At 39.2% G+C, this 18,362-nt stretch overlaps 1 protein-coding gene across 3 annotated transcripts in view; it reads left to right on the top strand.

Moving 5' to 3' along the window:
• cicb (capicua transcriptional repressor b) overlaps positions 1 to 18,362 on the top strand; it is a 46,401-nt gene that overhangs the window by 12,288 nt on the left and 15,751 nt on the right. For 2 of the 3 annotated variants that reach the window (XM_028008249.1, XM_028008244.1), the window contains exons 3-5: positions 17,342 to 17,491; positions 17,588 to 17,762; positions 18,214 to 18,325. In XM_028008249.1, coding sequence (XP_027864050.1) covers positions 17,342 to 17,491; positions 17,588 to 17,762; positions 18,214 to 18,325 — 437 coding nt within the window. Of the gene's footprint in view, positions 1 to 14,665; positions 16,644 to 17,341; positions 17,492 to 17,587; positions 17,763 to 18,213; positions 18,326 to 18,362 lie in introns of those variants that run through there. The other variant, XM_028008258.1, reaches the window with a different exon arrangement.

The following is an 18,362-nucleotide window of genomic DNA, read 5'->3' as shown; positions in this document are numbered from 1 at the left end:
TGAGTTAAAAATAAAGGGGAGAAACTTTTCAGTCTTGCAGGAGGAAAAATAACTAATTTGGAATCAACTGTTCAAAGATAATGTTTGTGCATCTTGGGAATTTCTCTAAGTAGTATTTAAAGCATAAATTAATTTAAAAATAAATAAAAAAAAACACTATTAGGAGGTTCTAAAAATGCATAATTTTAGTCAGAGATTTCTGCACATCAGCAGTAATTTAGGCACCACAGGTGAAAAATATATCAAATATTTTTCATATAAAGGATTACAAAACACAGAACACTCATGTGAAAATACTGCTTGAAATACGACTATCTAATTTTAAGTAGATGCATTTGAACATTTTTGAGGAACTGTATATTATTGTGCAGAATATTAAGGATATCCCATATATATTTTTAATTACATTAATTTTTTTTACATTCAATATTTATAATAATGGCTGCAATTTTTGCTTTAGTCACACACATTACTATCTCAGTTTGCACAGATCCCTAGTTTAATGGGCTTGTATCTGTGCCTGGCCCTTGGATTTTTATTTTTCAATAAAATGGCCAAAATATGATTTTAATTAACATTTTCACAAGACTTAATAGCATTATGGTGAATACAGATTATTTTGAGGAACAAGTACCAAAGAGAAAAACATCTTGCATTTTGCTTACTGAGAAACCTTAGCAAGTAAATGTAATTTCTTTTCTTTTTTTTTCTTTTTTTTGTTATGCTCAACACACACAAACACACACACGGTTGGGAATTGTTTTGAAGTATAAATTGTGATTCCTTATGCATCATATTTATTTTTAATTATTAAATACCAGCCCAGTAACATTATTTTGTGCTGTTCTTAATCAGATTTGAGATTACATTTTCTTAAACAAACAAACAAAAAATTGTTCACACTATTCTAGTGTTAACACAAATATTTAAAATACGCAAAATGATCTAACTCCTTTCATTTCAAACAGAAGAGCTATTTTTTTTACTATGAATGCTAAAACAATATTGATTATTGTAATAATTGTAATATTATTTCCTACATGTAGGTTGATTATAATACATTGGTAAAAAAAATAAATAAACATGGCATAAACAACAGTTCAAGTCATTTATTTTTTAAGGTTGGTTGGTAAATTGCTATGCATTTTTTGTCGTTCTCTGTTGTAGAGTATCACAAATATACTGAGCTTATATTAGCTGAATAAGTAGTTGGGCGTTTTACTCTTAGAAGCGTCTGCAGTCAGCTGTTTAACAGATATGCAGCTTTTAGTTCGTAATTTTAAACTTCAATGACATTGATGAGAGTGTGGTGCTTCCTTTAATATCTACATCATAGGTGTCTGTTTTTTGTAACTGAAAATATTTCCACACCAGCAAATCCTTCTATATTGCAAGTGAGGGAAAGATGTAAGCACCTTGTTTCAGCCATCTTACCGACAGTGCACAACAAGTGCCAGAGACAGCAGAGAGATTTTTACATCTTATTAAATGTTCTTCAAACCCTAGTAAAACAGTGTAGGTTTGGAAACCACATTTATTCATCTGATTTATTGTACCTGTTTCAGCCCCCCAAAAAACCTTTTAAAACCTAGCTAATAAAAATTTCAAATAGAGAGCAGGAGAGAGTTACCTTCACATAAACATGCAATGACCCGAGTGTGCTGATGCCCAGCGAAGGAGGTTCCTGTCAGCCAGCATGCTGTTGTCCCATATGGCGACCCCCCAGTCATCGTCATACCACTCTCCTGTTAACAGTAACCAAATACTAGATCTGTCCACATGATCAGTGAGATTCCTGGAACCGGCACCTGCAATTCAGCAATACAGTGTGAAAAAGATCAATCTGAGAATTTCTGAAAACTGATACTGTGTTATTCATAACTTTAGAAATTAGGGCTAAATATAAAGTGCAAAATTTCCAGATACAGATTAAACTGTTGGTTGAATTTGATCTGACTTACCAAAGTAGTAATTTAAATACTATTGGTGTGCTTTTAATTGTAAATGGTTATGGAACAAAACATAATTTTTCTGTAATCCTCTGAGTGTATCTCAGAGTGTGTGTGAGGGTTGGAAAAATGCAAAAGAGGACGTATGCGCTGACATGCATGCTGTGCTGTTTTGTTGTTTTCTATTGGGATTAACTTCTACATTATAAAGGATTAGCTTTGCAGATAGCGGAGGGTTCCTCTTATATTTCCAGTCATTAAGAAAGCAGTAATTTTGAGGTTGAGTGGTAACAGTCATGCCTCACCATATTTCCGAGGGACTGTGCAGGAATAACAGCAGGGGTTTGTATTAGAACTAATAGAGATTTTAAATAAGATTTTTTTTTTAAACTATTCTTAATGAAGAGTTGAGGTAGAAAAATGTTGAGAATTAGTGCTACACAACAAATGACCATTTAGAGATAAAACCGAATGTGTGAGCAAAATGAACTGTATGTAGGCCAGCCGAAGCCTTTCCCCCAAATTGTGTTTTTTTTCCCCTTTGCTGAAAAAGGGAAAAAACATGTTTAGATCATAACCAGCATAGGAGATATTGTTATTGAATACACAGCAGCACAGATAAAAAGGCAAAAGCTAGAATTCAAATGCATGCTTTGTTTTTAATTCTTTTCTTATCTTTAAAATGTGTATACGTGTCGTCAACTCTCTGACCCCAGTAGTTGTTCTTACTCACTGCAGAGTTTTTCTGTTTGCTCATATGTTGTTTGTTTAATAGTAACTGTATAGTGAAACAGGGTGTAAGCAGCCTCCATGGCCAGCTAAATGGAAGTTGGTTTATTCTGAATTGTGTGTCAGTGTCTGTATCTCATATACTGCAAGTTTTAGTGTTTTGTGTGGGTGCGTGAAAAATGTGTTGCTCAAACTCTGCTGTTGGAGGAATGCGCTGCACTGTAGAGTGTGTACAACGTAAGTGTGAGAACATTATTTGTCATCGGTTTATCATTAGGTCTGTTACTTATGCACATATGGTGTCAGTCTGTCTGATTCACCTGACCTTTTGCCCTTGTTTTTTTATTTTTTTGCACTAATCGTTGTGGAGGGATTCGCGGGTGTGACAGAAAAGTGGACAGGCAAGGGAAAGAAGGGGTGTCGTTTTGAGTCTACGCTTCTTCAACTGATCCCTTTTTTGCAGCTGTAGGGACGCTGAATGAATGAATGGCACCTCTTTGTGTGGGTGTGCGCATGCTTTGCTGCGTGCATGTCTGGAGTGCATGTGGTAGCGTGTCCAATTACACATTTGGTCTGTTTCTGGATTGCAAGATTGTGCAGGTATTATTCTTATATTTATGTGTTTTCTATCAGCTTGTGAAATGGGGGGAATTAATATTTCTTTGTGTTTTTTGAGGTATGAATATTTTTAATGTTATATGAATAATAATATAAATTGCTATGCTTCTTTTTATTTTATTGTAGTGTACTTTAATGGGATTTTGTGATAGACTGTCTAGTGCACAATTGTGGAGATGAAGAAAAGGAATGCATGTTTTTTTTAATGTTGTAAAAATGTATAAAAATGTGTGTGATGCATTTGTATTCAGCCTCCTTTAATCTTCTATCCCCACATAAAATCCAGTGCCTCCAACTGCCTGTAAATGTTCCATAATTAGTAAATAGGGTTAGTCTGTGTGTAATTTAACCTCACTATATACAGCTGGTCTGTTAAAGACCTCCAAAGTTTTTTAGACAATCGTGAAAAGATCAAGGAACACATCAGACAAGTTACAATTCTGGAGAAGTTTATGACTAGGGCTAGGCAGAGGTTGCGCTAGACTTTCTCATGCAGTTGGATGATATATTCAAATGCGTTTTGTTTTAATTAACATTCAACAAGCTGAACAGAGCATCTACATTGGGCTATCACACATCAATGAATATTACAAGAATAAATGTAACATTTTATCCATAGTGGGGAAAAAACACTGACTCAATAACATAAACACATTATAATGCAATAACATATAAACAATGAAATTAAATGCTTACACTTAAATTATGACCAATTTACCTGCAGTGAATTGAATGGACAGTCTCACAACTTCCTCTTGGTGCCTTTGGACCTGAATTGCGCACCTGCTTGTGCATAATCAAATGTCTCAAGGTTTTGTTGTTGATCTGGTAGCTGAATCTGTGCTTTGCTGGAGACTGGAATTACAAGCCAGAGTTTTTAAATCCTGGAACATTTCTCCAATTTAAGTGATGAGAAGTCAGTAAATCTTTCTGAACGTGTGTATGCGCTCTTTCTGCAGCAGACGAGGTCCAAAGCCTACTGTTCAACTGGTTGTTAGCTCCCGCATAGCGAGATGCATTTAGTTCTGTGTTCAGGTCAGAGAAGATACTGATAGGAATTTATTTATTTTTATTTATTGATTTAGTTACCTCCACACAATGTACCCTGTGCATAAAGTTGAAAATGTTTCCGCGTCTGCAACAAGTGGTCAAATATGTGAATTATAAACTGTCAAAGCGATGAACAACCTTCAGATTTTTCCATCACTGTTTAAAAAAACAGTCAAAGACAGAAAATATTCTGTCAGCAACACCCCTGGTGATGGTATTAATATTTTACCATCTCACAAAACACTGGTCAATCCATCATCTAAAAATAAAAAATGTTTTCATAACTGAAATCCTACCAAACATGGCTGTCCACCCAAACTGAAAGGCAGGGCAAGAAAAGGCTTTATTCAGAGATCAGATAAGTAGTAACCATGGTAACTCTGGAGGTGCTGCAGAGATCCACTGCTCAGGTAGGAGCAAAGGATCCACAACTTTTCCACAAATCTGGCCTCTTTGGAAGAGTAGCAATATTGTTGCATTGCACGCAATAAGTCAGAAGTTCCTCTGTTGTTTGCCATTGCAGTGGAAGAAGATCCTGTGGTCAGATGAGGAATAATTTAAGTGGGCATACATGTTACGAAATAAACTAATGCCCTGAACAAACTGTTTCCACTGTGAAACATGTTGGTGGCAACATCAGGCTTTTCCTTCAACAAAGACAGGGAAGCTTGTCAGAGTTGTTGGGAAGATGCGTGTAGCTAAATACAGAGCAGAAAAGGAGATCCAACTTTCAGCAGGACCACAACCTCAAACATGCAGCCAGAGCTAAAGTGGCATGATTTAGCATACTCATGTTTCCTAAACATAATATTGATAATCTGTGGCAAGATTTGAAAACTGAAGTTCATAGACACTCTGCGTCCAGCCTGACTGAGCTGGAGCTATTTTCCAAATAAGGAGTAGATATATACAGTCCTGCTCACCATTATTGGCACCCATGAAGTTTAAGTACATATAATGGAATATTTCCTGAAGGAAATTCATCAAGTGAAACAACATTTTACTGCTGATAGCTTGTGCTCGATGCAAAACAGCAAATGATAAAAAACATTTTAAAAGATAAACATTATGAGGAAAACAAAGAAAAACATAATATTTACCATGTCAATGGTATTGGTACCCTTTCCAGCAAATCAGTATGAAAACCCAATTCGGCTCACCTGTTGCAAATCACAAATAAAGATCACTTGTGATGAACTGCCTCCACACATGTGACATGAATTAACCAATGAATGATCATGTTGGTACTTTAAAAGCCACCTGTTATTCCATCTTCACATGTGACAATGGTAAAGACAAAGGAGCTGTCTGAGGACACCAGAAATGCTATTATTTGTAAGCACAAGACCTCCAAAGCTTATAAAGCCATCTCCAAAGACCTCGGTATCCCTGTTTCAATGGTGCGTAATGTTATTAAGAAGTTTTCCAGGCATGGAATGGTCAAGAACCTCCCTGGACGTGGGGGGAAGAGAAAAATTGATGACAGAAGTCTTCGACGGTTGGTGCGAATGGTGGAAAAAACACCACGTCAAACATCTAAAGACCTAAAGACCAACCTGGAGCAGTCTGGTGTGATTGTTTCAACAAGTACCATACGGCGCACACTAAACAAAGTGGGGCTTTATGGGCGGAGGCCAAGGAAGACCCCATTGCTGAAGAAAAGACATAAAAAAGAACGCTTGATCTTCGCAAAAGAGAACCTGGACAAACCTCAAGCCTTTTGGGACAACGTTTTATGGACAGATGAAACAAAAGTGGAGGTTTTCGGTAATTCACACAAACAATATGTTTACAGACGGCGCAATGAATCCTTTAAAGAAAAGAACACCATACCAACAGTCAAGCATGGTGGAGGATCCATAATGCTGTGGGGCTGCTTTGCGGCATCTGGTACTGGAGGCCTTGACCGTATCACAGGCATCATGAAATCAGAAGACTATCAAGCAATTCTAGAGCGAAATGTCTTGCCCAGCGTAAGAAAACTTGGTTTGAGGCGAAGATCCTGGGTCTTCCAGCAAGATAATGACCCAAAGCACACCTCCAAAAGCACGCAGGCATGGTTGAAAGGGAAAAAATTGACTGTTTTAAAATGGCCAGCAATGAGTCCTGATCTCAATCCAATTGAAAATCTTGCTGAAATCTTGCTGAAATCTGCCATTGGAGAAAGGAACCCTGCAAATGTACAAGAGCTTGAGCATATTGCAAAAGAAGTCTGGGAGAAAATGCCACCCGAGAAGTGCAAGAAGCTTATAGATGAATATAAGAAACGTTTGGAGGCCGTCATTGCTGCCAAAGGCTGTGCAACCAAATATTAAGGAGGGGTGTCAATATTAGTGCACATGCTGGTTTTCTGTTTTGTCCTTTGCAATTAAAATATTTATGTTGAAATGGTAATTGTCTTTGTTAAATTACTTTGGACCTCAAATTGAAAGATACTGCTGATTTAAGTTTTGAACATTTCCATTTATTTCTGAAGATATTCACTCAGCTATGCAAAACATGAAGGGGTGCCAATAATGGTGAGCAGGACTGTAAAACTGATAGAGGCGTTGCCCAGAAAGGTTGCCTCTGTAATAACAGTAAAAGGTTGAGCTACAAATTATTGAATCGAATGGCAGGAATACTAATGCACTTCAGTTTCTAGATACTAATTTCTCCAAAAATGTGAAAAAAATGCATACTTTTTTCTTTCATTTTATCATTATGACTTACTTTTTGTTGGTCTGTCATGTGGCATAATCATGAAATACATGTATGTGAATTTATCACGACAAAATGCAAAAAGGTTTATGGGTTATTAATACTCAGAAATGTTAGCGTTTTTTTATTTTGGAAAAGAAACAAAAAATAAAATTGGCATCTCACGACTTATGCAAAAGTACTTTTGAGTTCCCTTGAGCTCGAATATAATACTATTAGAAATATGTGTTTATGGTTGTGTAATGATAATGACTGTGAGTCAGAGCACACACTGACAATCTGTGTCAGCATCAGCATAAATTTGGCCTGATTTATGCCAGAAAACTACAGCGGTATTTCTGGGTAGGTGAAAGCACTGAAACATCCTCTCCAACTTTTCTATGAAGTTTGTTGCCAACTCTACAGTCTTAGATATAATAAAAACTGTCAAATCTGCTTATGAAATGTGGATTTTCTTTTAAAATACACTAAAGGCATTATAGAATGAAATATGCTTCGAATAAGTGTTAAGAATATTTTATAAAGTCAAAATAAATTATTTTTAATTAGGCTGAAGCTCAAATCACAATGTATGAAGCATACATGTGAATGTGCCGTATGTGTTTAATTTCACAAATTAAATAGCACAAAAATTCCCTCTGAAATACCTTAACTATTTTGAAAAAAAAAAAAAGTCTGATTGGGAGAATTGAAAAGGTGAAGCATGAGACCATTTTGTTAAGGTGTCACACGCAGCGTGTGTGTAGAAGACCAAGTAACAAAATGTCAATCACCCAGTACCGGATATGATGTGTGAGCGCCAAAACGTCTGTTGCCATGGCAACACAGCAAACATCTCACGATGCAGCTTGTATGACAGAGTATTCACAGATAGAAATAGCGGTTCCCAAATGTGTGTGTGTGTGTGTTTGTGTATGTGTGTGGCTGTTCGTGTGTGCCCCTGCTCACTCAGCGAGGAGGAACTTCAGCTCTCTCACACATGTTCACACACGCAAACACATCATGAGGCGCTCTTGTCGCGTCTCGGCCGTTTCAGACAGCATCACCCCAACAGCGGGGACGATCCAGAATTATTGGAGGGTTTCCTCTGAATTACCTAATGCCTGAAATGTTCAAGAGAATAACTTATTGGAGAGATTTAAACACTTACAGTCAACACACACTTAAGGAATACAATTAAACCCAAAAATTGTTTCTATTCCAGACAGCTCTAGATTTAAAGATCAAGCAAGACGTTTGTTTCTTAGCGGAAAACCACAGGCATCAAATGGTGTCATATTTGAAGATATTCAGTTCAAGAAATACCTTCAACTGATATTTGAGAACTAAAGAGAGAACTAAAACTGATTTAGTTCTCTGTTTTGTTGACATTTTTAACAAAAAGATACCAAAAATATTTATACCCTTCTCAATAATCAGTTAATGCTTTTATAAGCAATACAGCAATCAAGCACTTTAAATGCTGATATAATTTTGTGCGTCTTCACTGGTATTTTTAAGCATTTATGTTTTGCAAAGAGCTCCAACCATTGATGTTGGAGGGAATCCGTGCAATAACCCTAATCTTTAATTCTCTTAAGAATCTCTAGCAGATTAAAGTCAGGAATCTGGGTGGGCACTTTAAATATAAATCTACTGAGTGTGTGAATAAGTTTTTTGAGCTCACTTCTTTTACTGATACCATAAGTAGCATTCTGCATTGAGAGATTTCTAGCTCTGAGGTCAGTGAAGAAAGTGTGAGTCTGTTATTTTTGTATTTATTTTGTATTGATTCTGATAAAATTGGTTTTCTCTACTCGTTAGACAAACTTTGTTGAATGTGAACATTTTTATGAATGGTCATAAAATGCATTTATGTTTTAAAATTATTTATGCATCTTTTAATAATGAACACTGTTGTTGAAGAGGATTTAAAAAGAGGTGCCTTACAGTCTCTATATTTTAAAAAGAATTCATCATTCATAATGTGTTGTTGAGTTGCTCCCTAACGGAAACAATCGCACACAGTTTGTGGGAGTAAACATGTCACTCGCCTCTAAGTACACGTGAATACACTTTTTCACACTTGGACGCATCCCTCCCTCTGCTTTTTTCTTTTCTTTTTTAGGGTTTTTTTCCTACTAAAGAATTATGACACTTTTTTAACTCTTCGCTTCATCGCATTGCAGTGGCTTCGCTACCCTTCCTTTCCACTTTCGCCCTCCTCATCCTCATCTACCCGGATACGGATACCCGGGAATAACATCCCCGCTCCCTCCCGCCCCTGCTTTACGTAATGCTTAAAGCCCTGCATATCCTCCCTGTCCATGGCAACAACCACATCTGGATCGCACAGCCATCTAGACTGGCACTGAAGCACACGTGAAGCCCCCGTCAACACTTACCACTAAAATCCGTGTGCAACACTGATCTATTTTTTAAGTAGGTGAAGCATACATAGAGGAGGTTCTCGAGATGCAGTGCTACACGGGGTTTTCTTGATCTGAGATGGCTCCAAGACTTTGAGCACAAGCACGTGAAGTTGAAGCAAATTTGGGTTGATTTCCTATTCCACAGGAATTACCTCAACCTTGTATACTCTTATCTTAGAAGATAAGTTTTATTGTACTTATATACAAGTTTGAAATAGTTGGTATTTTGCTTGTGAATCTTTTTCTCATCGTCATCTCACACTCGTCTTTTTCCTTGCATCTTCAGTTTCACAGACTTTGCACTAGTTTTCTGACGCTGCCTAGTTCCTTACCATTTATCTGCAGACTAGCAGTGCCCCCAAATGGCTGAAAACATACATTACAAGTTGCTGCACCGAGTGGATTGGAAGACCACCGTTTTCAACACTGATCTCAAGTTTGTACCTCGTATATTTTCCTCATCGATGGTTACACGTTGATAGAAGCAGCATTCAAAAGCTGGAAGGCTCTCCTGATTTAGCTATTGTTCTTTCTGCCTCCTAACTTCCCGATAATAAAAATGTTATTTGTGACTAAATTATAATTTACTTTTTTGTGAAACAGGACAAAGGTCAGCGCTGTAGAAAGACATCTCTCTGTGTCCAAAAGCTGTCCAACATAATTTGTTTGGCTTATTTTACGAGAATGTGGTGATTGGCAACAATCCGATGTTGCCGTGACCACAGGGCAACATCGGAACCTGTGCCCAACATCGCTGTTGCCATGGTGACTGCAAAAGAACCGGTAGATTGAGTTATAATTGGACAGAGCAAATGGTGGGCTGTGGGAGGGAGAGGCGCAGAGCACAGGGGTGGAAGATGAATTAAGGGATGAAAGTGAAGGGATGGGAGAGCGAGTGAGCGCCATGCTCTGCCTGCACGGTGCCAGCGAAGGTAAAAAAGAGGATGAAGGAAAAGTTTTTCCAGTGAAATCATACCAGTGTGACTGATGTAACGGTGGATAGGCAGAAGAGGGGGTTGGACACATGATTTCACATGCATATCAGAAGCATGATGTCTGTGAGAAGAGACAGCCAATAAAACCTGCTGAACACCTACACAAATACTGCACCGCCAGCACGGTGGCGAGGAGAGCGAGTTAAGCTTAGCTCAGGGGGAATTTCTGTTTCACTGTTTCTCTTCACACCTTTTTTTGTTTTCTCACCAATCATCATGACTTATCTCTATTTTAAATGAGTAAGTGTGATGTTTCTGTGGTTTCCCACCATCATCTCATGTTGACTCTGTGCAACTTCATGCACATGCAGTTATCTGCTTTTTTCATCTTACTTGCCCTTTTTCTGTTTAGCTGTCTTAAAATGGCTTAAAAGCATGTTTTAAGGAGATTTTATGTAACAAATCAACACAAAGTAGTCCATGATTGTCCAGTGGAAGAAAAGCAAAAGATTGTTTTCAAATGTAGGTATTCGACCAGATTTAGTCTGATACCCCTTAATACAATCCAAGCGGCATCAGAATCAGCTCGTTAGTAAACTGTGTCCACTTGTGTATAATTTCAGAAGTTTGTTAAAGAACATTACTGAACATCATCAAGAGTAAGAAACACTGCAGTTTACAGCAGGATTAAGTTATAAAACAAACAAGCTTTGAACGTCTTACGCACCACGGTTCAATTAATCATCCAAGAATTTAAAACGTTTGTCCCTACTGCAAACCGAGCTATAACCATCCACCTAAACACACTGGAGCAGCATTCGTCCAAGATGTAGACCGGAGGCCTGTGCAAATTGGAGGGGCAGGAAAGATCAGCAACTCAGGTTGCACAAGGTGGATTCCATTTTGAAAGTTTTGGACTACATGTAAAATTAATCAAGTGTATTTGTATAACACGTTTCAGCAGCAAAGCAGTTCAAAGTGCTTTACATAACAAAAACACAAAATTACAAAGGTATAAAGAAAACACCATACAGTCAATAATTGAACAGACATTACATTTTGATTAGTGCCATCACCAATATCATGCGCATCAAATATGTTGGTCAATGTGTCATTTTCTGTTTCGAAAGCAACTCTTAACAGGTGGATTTTTAGGAACATGTGGTAGAAAGTTAACATCCTGAAAATGCCAGCTGCATCATAAAACGTGGTGGTGACACCACCATGCTGTGGGTGTGTTTTTACGCAGAGCAGGAAGCTGGTAAGAATTCATATGAAAGTGAATTATTCTAGCTACTGACGGATTCTGAATGAAAAATAGTTGGAGGCTATGAAAGACTGGAAACATGATTAAGCCATAATTAGGTGGTGTTCTTCTAAAATCTAAATCTAATTAAAAATCAATTTCAAGACTTAGAAATTATTATTTACAGATGCTTGCCATACAATCTGACTGAGACTTACCTATTCTGCAAAGAAGAGTGGGAAAAAATGTCTGTCTGTAAATGTGCTGGTAGAGACCCTAGGAGACTTCCAACTGTAATTACAGCAAAATGTGACTCATGAGACTGAATGCATATGCAAACCACACTTTTCGCATTTCTATTTGTAAAGAAAACTTTTAAATCATGTGTCATTCCCTCTCTTGATGGTGGTACTCCACTTGGTCTTGGTTTATCAAATGAAATCCTGATAAAATACATCAAAGTTTGTGGTTGCAATGTGACAAAAATGTGAGATGATGTAAATATTTTTGAAAGGCACTGGAACAGTTTGTGGCAGAGGGCTTGTACTGTTTATTCAGGCTGTAACAACGGAGCAGTGACTGTAATCACCCCATCTCCACCCATAACCTCTATCACCCTCTTTGATTTTGACTCACTGTGTCAATTTTCCAACTTTACCATGCTGTGTTTGCTGGATTGAGTAGTTGAGAGCTCAGTGTGGTTGATAAGCTATAATCTCCTACTCTCACCATCTGACTGGCTGTTTTTCTAATACCTTTAACTCTTTTTTCACATCAGAAAGAAACTAGACTCATCCTGTACTGTTCACTATGCTGATGCAAACAACTTGAGAATATCAGAACAGAATTGTGAAAATGTGGCCTTTTGCTTTGGATGAAACGGTTCTTGCTTGAGCTGTGGAGGTAGAAAGTCAGGCTTTGACTCCATTTTCAAATCAAAGGAGTCGCTCAAAACTCAGAAGTACCCAGTCAGCTCCTGAAGGGTTAACGTTTTTTACTACTGACTGCAGCAGCTGCCAGTGGCTCTCTCAGTATTATTGGTCAAATATCACTCCTGCTGTGCTGACTGGTTCTTAGTGAAAACCAAGTCCCTCCCAGAATTGTATTTTTCTTAGATGAGTCAGGCCAAACATGACTTCTTGACTCATGCAGTATCATTCGTACATGTCGACTTTCTTTCTGTCTCATCTCTTATACAACACAGGTACCTCTAAATGCCACCCTTTCCCTCCCTCATGTGTCCCAATTTCTGCCCCTCTCCCTCCTACCTCTATTTAAGAGAAGTTGTGTTTTCACAAGCTGTTTTCTCTCGATACACCCCTTCTCTCCAGCCCCCCCTACCTCTCCTGCTGAAAATGACTCTCATTCTATTTTTACCGGCTGGTGCTCTTCAGTCTGTTCCACCCATTTTGCCTCTCTTTTCAGCCATCACTAGTGTCCTTGTTTTCCCTGTAAGTTTTCCATCAGAAAATTGAAAATTTCAGCTGATCGAGAGAGAGAAGCATCTTTTGTGTTATATTCTGTTACATAACTAACTGGCATCTTGAATAAATATGCATTTAAACATGGAGGGTTTTTTTAAATGGTGGTAGTTTTATTTTAATCCACAAATTTGAGTTAGGGTAACAATGGATTCTCTTTCAGGTTTATAGAATAGCATGGGCTGGTTTCTTAACTCCTTATGCAGTTCATACTTTATCGTGACAGGTAAATATTAGGACGTTTTGGCAAGCCATTTTTACACTTAATTGCTAGAGAGAAAATTTAAGCTATCCATCCATCCCTTGTTCTTGCAGTGGAAGTGGTGCCTGTCTTCAGCAGCTCATCACAGGCGAACACAGAATTAAGAGACCAATTGACATAACAGTCATGTTTTTAGAGTACCCGAAGAGAACTCATTTATGAGGTTTGTTTTTGTCAGATATAATTTTTTTTGATGATATGAAACATAGGACTGCGATGGTGCAGCTGGTAGCAATTTTACCTTGCAGCAAGAAGGTCCTGGGTTCAAATCCCAGTTTGGGAACTTTCTGCATACTTTTTCTATGAATGCATGGATACTCTCCTGGTACTCTGGCTTCCTCCCATGGTCCAAAAATATGACTACTGTATATATACTGTATATAGGGGTCTTCAAATCCAGACTTTGAGAGTTGGTGCCCTGCAACTTTTAGATGCATCTCTTCTTCAACTCCCCCGTGAGTCAAATAATGAGGGCATTAGCAGGACTGCAGAACTTGACTGCATACTGAATTAAGCCATTTGGTTCAAGTGTTTCGGACAAGAAACACATCTACAATTTTTGGCCTGGATTTGAGGACTCTTGATATGAACAGTTCAGTGACTGTTCATAGTTTCATTTGAGATATCAATGAGATTTTCTATCATAAGGAAAAAGATCCTTAAATGTCATCTTTATTATTATTACTGTCTAAAATGGTACGCATAGGTGCGGCTTTTAAATAAATGCTATAATGGCTTGCCATATATTACACAGGCGCCTCCCTGTATAGATGGTCTTCGGGAGCTGAGGCACAGGATGTGTAATGGGTAGGGAACTAGTTAAATTTCTATGAAGTCATTGGTTGGCCTAAATCTTAGTGTCGGCGTTTGATTGGCTCCTTTGAACGTCACTCTAGGTTTACTACGACTCCTCCGCCAATGATATGAACCTAGGGAGGGCGTAAAGATAGACACACTAAAATAAGCACTTTTACAAAGGTATATAAATGATATGTATGATTTATGAAGGGGCTCAAAAAAGCAGCAGCTCGAATTGTTTTCGTCGTGTTGTTTATTCCTGAATCAAGTGAAGATATTGAGTTGAGAAAAACTTGCCGCCGTAAAACCCAGTAAAATTTGCATATGACTGGCATTCCACCGCACGGCCCAACCAATCAGAGTTCGCGGGGGGCATTTGACGGGCAGCGAGCTCAGCCAATGATTGAATAGAATTTCCACAGAGGGCGGGACAAGCCTGGGCGAGGTTGACAGGATGAGAAGGAAGGGGAGGGGGAACGAGTACGGGGGGGCAGGCAGCCTAGTTTACAACAAGAGGAAGAGGGAGGGAAAGAGAAAGAAAGGCTTACCAGGGAGGACGAGACTAAAATAAAAGAGTAAACTCCAGCGGGGAGCTTCGGAGATGCAATGCGAGGACTTTTCTGGGCCAAAACAACACTCGTAACGGCAACTGCTAAACGAACTGGACTGAGCGCGCGTATGTGTCGTCCGCACCAAGTGTTAGCTAACCTGCTGCAGACGGACGGATTCAACCAAAAGTCGCTTATTTTTTAAAGCCGCTGGAGGCGACTTCGACTCGGTATTCGGGGGTTTAATGCCGAGCTGTCGTGCCCTGGTTTTAAAGCTTGACAGGAGAACCAGAGGAGTGAGAAAAATACAACAAGCAACTGCGATTCACTCCCCCCGCCTTCCCTCTTCTCCTCGCTGACTGGAGCCAGAAGTCTTCACCGTGGTCGCTGGGGTTTTTATCGCTGTGTTGTAGTCTTATCAGTTGGTAGCTTGTTTCAGGTCTGCGGCCAAATTGGCCAGGTAGAGTTCGAGCAGCTTAATTAGAACCTGTAATAACCTCTGTTTTTTATTAATAGGTGGGATCAAGCTGATGGATAGCGGACTTGCATGCACAGGGTGATGGATGAATGCACCATATTTTCGGCATCATCCCATGCTTGCTTATTTTTTTACAGTTAAACTCACGTTGGATGGCGTTTCCTTATAGCTTCTTTTGTATTTTGTAGGTGATTACCTGGTAAAAACAGGTGCATAATACAGCAGAGTGAGTGCTACGGGAAGCAACTCACTGTTTTCGAGTGCTGCACTTGTGAAACAGTTGTAGTTGGATTATTTAGGCAGCCAGTTCGTGTGAATACACCTTTTGTAGTTGGGACATGAGAACAATTGCGTTTCTTTTGCCTGTGTCTCTGCGCCGGGTGCATGACCAGGGGCGTTCCCGAGAGGTTGGTTCAATTTGGAGCGGTGCACTTGAGGCTCCGCTTATTACCAGAGGCAGCTAAAACTGCCTCTCCAGGGTGTTCTTGGTTGAATTAAGAGGTGTGTATATACATATAAAAGGGAGATAACGACGGGGCAAACACTGTTACAACAAGCTGCTGTGAACTCCTACAACTAAAAATACACACCAATCAGCTTTAATCAGCCTGGTGTATCTCGTTTCAGCGTTGTGGAGTCTGTTTGATACGGTGCTGTCCTACATCAGCCCTGAGAGCTGCTCCAGTCCAGGGCTTCATGTACCTCACTCCGAGCCCACCTGGTTGCAGGTAAAATGTAGCGCAGAGCAAAGTTTGACATGGGCCAGGAAGACTGCGTAGTTCCCGGGTGGATGTTGTAACCCAGGCCGTGGATGGGCTAGAGGCCTCGTTAACCCTTTCCCGACCAAGCTGCTGTAGTAATGTAAACAAACACGGAGAGAGGGCATCGGGGGTAATTAGACCAAAGGGAGCTGGATCTTTGCCTTCAATCCTATTTATATTTCCTGTGGGCCGACTTTACGTCGTTAAAATCAGATTTAAATTGTGTCCTTTTTTTACTCTTATCGTTTATACTGTACATTTTGTCCACTGATGTTGCATTGCTTCGTGTGCGCAAGATTGCGGTATTCTGCTATACCACAGATGGACTCAACTCTTGTATTTTGAATACAAACCGGGATAGCTCTGTCTGTCACGTCTTTGAAATCCTCATCATGCATGGTTATGATGTTCTAATAATTGTGAATGATGAGCGCGACCTGAAAGAATGAAACAGGTTCAGACACCACTGAGCACATGTCGTCATCTGAGAGCTTCCCACCACTATCAGCACTAGATTTTGGATTAAAAATGTCGTCTTACCTTGATTTTTATTCATAAAAGACCATATTATTATTGTTTTTCTACCCCACCCCCCCTTTTTTGGAGACACATCAAGTATTCAATTATGTTCTCCTCAGAGAATCCTCAGTACCTTCGCCAAGGATTAAGCATGTTTGGTCAGTAAATATGTTGATTTTCTTTCTGTATGATGTGAATGTCGTTTGTTTGTCACATGTGAACACATGTAACAGTATTTAATTGTGCTAAAGCAGCCTTTTAGTGGTTACCTATCCCTAATGAGACTCATTCTGTTGCTTGATTTTGTGGATAAGCTTTTATGTACTCTCTTATTCATTTATGCCTCTTCAGACATTGGATGCAACAGCTTTTGTTGTCCACCCAGTCTGTTTCTGAGAACCGAAAGTCCTTCTTGTACATCTGCTGATTTTGGTGTGATTTTCCCAGTTAAATAGATAGAAGTGTATTTCTGTGCCAGCTCAGATATTTCTCTGTATTTTTGAATGGCTGATAGTTTTCTACATTTATATATGTTAACCAGTCTGTAGTTAAAAAACAAACATTCGTTCTTTGTGTCTGAAGGAGTTGCTGTAAGTTTCTGGGTTTGAGTCTCAATACTTCAATACAAATGTATATTTCATTATGACATTACAAACTCGTTTTGAGAAATGAATTGAGTGAATCTGTGGTAAGAACGTTTGAGGTTTACATAACCCCAAAATACAGGAAAAAAGTTCTAAAAAAAAATCTAAATAGAAAAAAATCTTCCTTTGAATCTAGTGTCATACCACTGCAGCATAAGGCAAAGTTGCAGGCATAGTTTAATGCAACTAAATCCTGCCCTCTTTCTCTGCAGTGTGGACCAATGTAGAACCACGGTCAGTTCCAGTCTTCCCTTGGCATTCATTGGTTCCTTTCCTGGCACCCACCCAATCAGATGCTCCGTCTCATCCTAGTGAGGGTCAGCACCCTGTCAACCACCCTCAAGCAACCAGTCTAAAGACAGGTAAATAGTTTTGTAAACAGTATTATCACAATTTTATTATGTTTTCTCATTATGTGGCTATCTTTGTTCTTTTCTTTGGGCATTGTGTTTCTTCAGATTGTCAGGGGGTGGCAGCGCTGTCACAGGAGCCTGCAGAGGCACCTCCCACTGTAGAGAAAAGTCCCCCATCCAGGCCTCCCCCTTCGTCTGATGAGCCTCTTCCAGAGAAGGAGAAGGGAGATGTGGAGAGGGAAAGACCTGACAGCGAAACCGAGAGTGATGTAGATGACCCGTAAGAGCAGTTCCTCTGTGTTTGTTTGTTTCATTTCGATTCTGCTGGTGGAGACATTTAAAGGGCTGGATAGATGCACAAACACCACATTGCCCATCTGTTAAAGCAGTTATAAAACTGTCCGAGCCAGCATTCACAGTCATTTTTTTTTCAGTGCTGTGTACCCACACAGAAAGTAAGTGAGAGTGATATTTTCTGCATCCTTGCTCTAATTTGGGCTGAAGAGCTCAAAGCCAGAACAAAGCAGATAGGAACAAAAGCACTCCATCTTTGGTCTCTATCACTACATGTAAAGCAGTGGCTCGGCTCTCAGCCTTTGAAATAGATGAGCTTTCTGTCTAATATGCAGATGGACAATGGAGTTATAGAGTAGATGGGAACATGCAAAAGCCTGTATGAAATTTTTCTTAAAGGAAATGTTTAGTGAAATTGTTCTTTTTCTGTCCATTAGCTTCCTCCCAGGAGTTGTACCAGAGCAGCCTCTCTCCACCTCCCCAGTAAAGCGACGTACTCAGTCTCTCAGTGCGTTGCCCAAAGATGGAGACAAGAGCAGTCCAGGAAAGGTATTCCCTATGAGGCTATTACAGAAACATAACTCTC

This window comes from Xiphophorus couchianus, chromosome 3, assembly GCF_001444195.1.
Source record: "Xiphophorus couchianus chromosome 3, X_couchianus-1.0, whole genome shotgun sequence".
In the NCBI taxonomy this organism is placed as follows: Eukaryota; Metazoa; Chordata; class Actinopteri; order Cyprinodontiformes; family Poeciliidae; genus Xiphophorus; species Xiphophorus couchianus.
This window is presented reverse-complemented; position numbering and strand designations above follow the sequence as displayed.